Source organism: Saccoglossus kowalevskii, chromosome 5 (assembly GCF_978046115.1).
Source record: "Saccoglossus kowalevskii chromosome 5, keSacKowa6.1, whole genome shotgun sequence".
Taxonomy (NCBI): domain Eukaryota; kingdom Metazoa; phylum Hemichordata; class Enteropneusta; family Harrimaniidae; genus Saccoglossus; species Saccoglossus kowalevskii.
The window spans coordinates 2654870-2660869 of NC_140645.1; the positions used below are offsets into that span (position 1 = coordinate 2654870).

Sequence of the window (6000 nt, forward strand, 5' to 3'; positions counted from 1 at the left end):
GCCCCAGTACTTCGGAGATTCGTTATAATCCTGATTTTTTTTGTTTAATTGTTTCTCAAAAACCGTCTTACAGAGTTATATTTTTTTTAAACCATTCACTTATTGTCCAGACTATTTATTTTGTTTTATGTGTACCTCAAACGGATTTCACTACGTCATACTATTGGTGAGAGTAAGCGTATGATTAGTTTCCTTCTACCCGATTACCAGACTATGATTTGACAAGTGTGGAGCTAAAATAGAAACGTTGTGTATTAAAATACTTGGGTTTATGTGAGTGCAAAGAACAAGTCTGCAACATTGATCCCGGAGTTTTATTTTGACGTGTGTGCGTGACCCGGAGCTAGGACGGTTTAGATCCGGATATACAATAGTTGGCGAGCGTTGACTCAAAATGGAAAGTCTAGTAAAAATAAAATAGTATAGTACATACCACCGGATATTCGAAATGGAACCTGAGTCGCCCAATGTCAGATAAAAAGCAGAACCTTGCAAGAAACTCCCAGTTCTAAAAAGAACAGTAAAATATTATAACGTGATGCGAAGACGTACACAAGCTGTTAAAGGAATTCGCATACGTACAAACGCAGGCGAAGCCCCGTACGGCGGACTGCAACCGCGTGAATACCACAACAATACATGGTTATGAACGAACATAGTTATATTAATACAGAAACTCACTGTTTGCGTGTGGAGGTTACCCTTAACGACCATACTGTAGCAATTTTGGACGGATAAAATAAGTAAAACTGCCGAAAGACACGTTCGTACGATGATCTTCATCTTGACAAACGCCATTTTTCACAACTGGGGTTATAACTGCTCGTTCTCATTTGCATACAAGATTGGGCATGTATACGTCACGTGACGCGTTGCTTAGTAACTACAAATAAATATCTGACATTCACGACGCGACGTACGACGTGTTTTCACAGAGAAATACATGTTTTATTTCAACACAAACGCCCTCTCGTTTCTTGGTACGCTCGTTATTAAAGTATTGATTTAAAGTATATGTGTATGTGATTCTTCATTTAGCTTACAGCATAGTTGTCATACACAAGCTTTGATTATTATTTATTTATTTATTTATTTATTTATTTTGTGGTACTTGTAAACTGTCTACTTATCTAAAGGGGATAATCAGTAGATTTGTAACGAGGTTATCCTACACACAGTGTTTTGTACCTGTTCGTACCTCTCTCCACGAATATGCGGAGATAGAAAGCTGGCACATCATACTTTGACATGGCCGATCTTTGCCAAAATCTCCGTGGTTGCTGAGGGCGCAATACACTTTCACGATACGTGACGGCGAACAGCAATCTCCCCAGGCAGAGTTCTATTACGAATATACTTTTGGTGATCTAACCGCAAGGAGCTCTGGGAAGGAGAATGGGCGAACAGGTGGACGCTGGTTTCATCCTCGGGGCGGAGCTACGTCACAAGACGTTCCACGTTGCTAAGACGCGCACCACTGTACCATGCATTTCTATGGGCTCTGTGTGCGCTGCTGTGGAACGCCGGTCGAGCCGGTGAAAATTCGAAAAAACAACACAAACTCAACTTTGAAGTAATGCTGAACAACCAAATTTATATATGTTACACACGTAGGGCTAATTTTGTTACACTGTGTGAAGTTTTAGATTGGCGTCAGGAAGTTCTGGATTGGTGTCAAGAAGTTTTGGATTGTCAGGAAGTTTTGGATTGGTGTCAGGAAGTTTTGGATTGTCAGGAAGTTTTAGATTGGCGCCAGGAAGTTCTGGATTGGTGTCAGGAAGTTTTGGATTGTCAGGAAGTTTTGGATTGGTGTCAGGAAGTTTTGGATTGTCAGGAAGTTTTGGATTGGTGTCAGGAAGTTCTGGATTGGCGTCAGGAAGTTTTGGATTGGTGTCAGGAAGTTTTGGATTGGTGTCAGGAAGTTTTGGATTGGTGTCAGGAAGTTTTGGATTGGTGTCAGGAAGTTCTGGATTGGCGTCAGGAAGTTTTGGATTGGTGTCAGGAAGTTTTGGATTGGCGCCAGGAAGTTTTGGATTGGTGTCAGGAAGTTTTGGATTGGTGTCAGGAAGTTCTGGATTGGCGTCAGGAAGTTCTTGATTGGCGTCAGGAAGTTCTGGATTGGCGTCAGGAAGTTTTGGATTGGTGTCAGAAAGTTCTGGATTGGCGTTAGGAAGTTTTGGATTGGTGTCAGGAAGTTTTGGATTGGTGTCAGAAAGTTCTGGATTGGCGTCAGGAAGTTTTGGATTGGTGTCAGGAAGTTTTGGATTGGCGTCAGGAAGTTCTGGATTGGCGTCAGGAAGTTCTTGATTGGCGTCAGGAAGTTCTGGATTGGTGTCAAGAAGTTTTGGATTGTCAGGAAGTTTTGGATTGGTGTCAGGAAGTTTTGGATTGTCAGGAAGTTTTAGATTGGCGCCAGGAAGTTCTGGATTGGTGTCAGGAAGTTTTGGATTGTCAGGAAGTTTTGGATTGGTGTCAGGAAGTTTTGGATTGTCAGGAAGTTTTGGATTGGTGTCAGGAAGTTCTGGATTGGCGTCAGGAAGTTTTGGATTGGTGTCAGGAAGTTTTGGATTGGTGTCAGGAAGTTTTGGATTGGTGTCAGGAAGTTTTGGATTGGTGTCAGGAAGTTCTGGATTGGCGTCAGGAAGTTTTGGATTGGTGTCAGGAAGTTTTGGATTGGCGCCAGGAAGTTTTGGATTGGTGTCAGGAAGTTTTGGATTGGTGTCAGGAAGTTCTGGATTGGCGTCAGGAAGTTCTTGATTGGCGTCAGGAAGTTCTGGATTGGCGTCAGGAAGTTTTGGATTGGTGTCAGAAAGTTCTGGATTGGCGTTAGGAAGTTTTGGATTGGTGTCAGGAAGTTTTGGATTGGTGTCAGAAAGTTCTGGATTGGCGTCAGGAAGTTTTGGATTGGTGTCAGGAAGTTTTGGATTGGTGTCAGGAAGTTTTGGATTGGCGTCAGGAAGTTCTGGATTGGCGTCAGGAAGTTCTTGATTGGCGTCAGGAAGTTCTGGATTGGCGTCAGGAAGTTTTGGATTGGTGTCAGAAAGTTCTGGATTGGCGTTAGGAAGTTTTGGATTGGTGTCAGGAAGTTTTGGATTGGTGTCAGGAAGTTCTGGATTGGCATCAGGAAGTTTTGGATTGGTGTCAGGAAGTTTTGGATTGGTGTCAGGAAGTTTTGGATTGGCGTCAGGAAGTTCTGGATTGGCGTCAGGAAGTTCTGGATTGGCGTCAGGAAGTACTAGATTGGCGTCAGGAAGTTCTTGATTGGCGTCAGGAAGTTCTGGATTGGCGTCAGGAAGTTTTGGATTGGTGTCAGTAAGTTTTGGATTGGCGTCAGGAAGTTTTAGATTGGTGTCAGGAAGTTTTGGATTTGTGTCAGGAAGTTCTGGATTGGTGTCAGGAAGTTTTGGATTGGTGTCAGGAAGTTTTGGATTGGTGTCAGGAAGTTTTGGATTGGCGTCAGGAAGTTTTAGATTGGTGTCAGGAAGTTTTGGATTGGTGTCAGCAAGTTCTGGATTGGTGTCAGGAAGTTTTGGATTGGTGTCAGGAAGTTTTGGATTGGTGTCAGTAAGTTTTGGATTGGCGTCAGGAAGTTTTAGATTGGTGTCAGGAAGTTCTGGATTGGTGTCAGGAAGTTCTGGATTGGTGTCAGGAAGTTCTGGATTGGTGTCAGGAAGTTTTGAATTGGTGTCAGGAAGTTTTGGATTGGTGTCAGTAAGTTTTGGATTGGCGTCAGGAAGTTTTAGATTGGTGTCAGGAAGTTTTGGATTGGTGTCGGGAAGTTCTGGATTGGCGTCAGAAAGTTTTGGATTGGTGTCAGGAAGTTTTGGATTGGTGTCAGGAAGTTTTGGATTGGCGTCTGGAAGTTCTGGATTGGCGTCAGGAAGTTCTAGATTGGCGTCAGGAAGTTCTTGATTGGCGTCAGGAAGTTCTGGATTGGCGTCAGGAATAATTTGTCCCTATGATGACTGTAAGCTGGACATTTCATTACAAAATGTTGCTCATCCTCAATTATATGTTGGCTACACATATCACATGTTCTTTTATCCAGTGGCACATTATTATGTCTGCCTTTTTAAGATCATGGTTGCTTGTCCTGAATTTTGCAATTAACCTACTAAGACCATGGTATTGCATATTAATTAGGTAATTTTCAATTTTTAAATCTTGTTTAAAAAGTCTGTATGTTCTTAGTTTGTTTTTAGCCAAGGTTTGTTTTCTATTATCATTATGCATGGTTCTCAAATGATTTTTTTTTATTTTTTTTATGAATAAAGTCTAAATTTTTCTTATTTATTATTTCACTTGAGTTTACAATAGTGACAACATCAATATATTGGCGGCAGGAAGTTCTGGATTGGTGTCAGGAAGTTCTGGATTGGCGTCAGGAAGTTCTGGATTGGTGTCAGGAAGTTCTGGATTGGTGTTAGGAAGTTCTGGATTGGTGTTAGGAAGTTCAGGATTGGCGTCAGGAAGTTCTGACTTGGTGTTAGGAAGTTCTGGATTGGTGTCAGGAAGTTCTGGATTGGTGTCAGGAAGTTCTGGATTGGTGTTAGGAAGTTCTGGGTTGGCATCAGGAAATAATTTCTCGATATGGATTATCTTTCCTTTTTTAATTACATATTTTACTTACATTGGAAGCCAAGTGGCAACTTGTGGAGGGACTGTGATGTAAACACAGTGTGGAGGACTGTGATGTAAACACAGTGTGGATGGACTGTGATGTAGACAGTGTGTATGGACTGTGATGTAAATATAGTGTGGAGGGACTGTGGTGTAAACACCGTGTGAAGGGACGTCATGTAAACACAGTGGGGAGGGAACGTGATGTGAACACAGTGTGGAGGGACTGTGATGTAAACACAGTGTGGATGGACTGTGATGTAAACACAGTGTAGATGGACTGTGATGTAAACACAGTGTGGTAGGACTGTGATGTAAACACAGTGTGGAGGGACTGTGATGTAAACACAGTGTGGATTGACTGTGATTTAAACACTGTGGAGGGACAGTGATGTAAACACAGTGTGGATGGACTGTAATGTAAACACATTCTGGAGGGACTGTGATGTAAACACAGTGTGGATGGACTGTGATGTAAACACAGTGTGAAGGAACTGTGATGTAAACATAGTGTGGAGGGACTGTGATGTAAACACCGTGTGAAGGGACTGTCATGTAAACACAGTGGGGAGGGAACGTGATGTGAACACAGTGTGGAGGGACTGTGATGTAAACACAGTGTGGAGGGACTGTGATGTAAACACAGTGTAGATGGACTGTGATGTAAACACAGTGTGGAGGGACTGTGATATAAACACTGTGGATGGACTGATGTAAACACAGTGTGGATGGACTGTGATGTAGACACAGTGTGGAGGGACTGTGGTGTAAACACAGTGTGGAAGGGCTGTGATGTAAACACAGTGTGAAGGGACTGTGATGTAAACACAGTGTGGAAGGACTGTGATGTAAACACAGTGTGGAGGGACTGTGATGTAAACAGTGTGGAGGGACTGTGATGTAAACACAGCGTGGAGGGACTGATGTAAACACAGTGTGGAGGGACTGTGATGTAAATACAGTGTGGAGGGGCTGATGTAAACACAGTGTGGAGGGACTGTGATGTAAACACAGTGTGGAGGGACTGCGATGTAAACACAGTGTGGAGGGACTGCGATGTAAACACTGTGGATGGACTGTGATGTAAACACAGTGTGGAAGGACTGTGATGTAAACACAGTGTGGAGGTACTGTGATGTAAACACAGTGTAGAGGGACTGTGATGTAAACACAGTGTGGAGGTACTGTGATGTGAACACAGTGTGGAGGTACTGTGATGTGAACACAGTGTGGATGGACTGTGATGTAAACACAGTGTAGAGGGACTGTGATGTAAACACAGTGTGGAGGTACTGTGATGTAAACACAGTGTGGAGGGACTGTGATGTAAACACAGTGTGGAGCTACTGTGATGTGAACACAGTGTGGATGGACTAATAA

At 42.9% G+C, this 6000-nt stretch overlaps 1 protein-coding gene across 1 annotated transcript in view; it reads right to left on the reverse strand.

Moving 5' to 3' along the window:
• Window positions 1–826, reverse strand: part of LOC102804512 (transmembrane protein 145-like) — an 87613-nt gene extending 86787 nt beyond the window's left edge. The window contains exons 1-2 of the mRNA XM_085499047.1: window positions 682–826; window positions 434–508 (exon numbers count right to left, since the gene is read on the reverse strand). Coding sequence (XP_085355173.1) covers window positions 434–508; window positions 682–798 — 192 coding nt within the window. The 5' untranslated portion in view covers window positions 799–826. The remainder of the gene's footprint in view (window positions 1–433; window positions 509–681) is intronic.
• Between the last annotated feature and the right edge of the window lie 5174 nt (window positions 827–6000).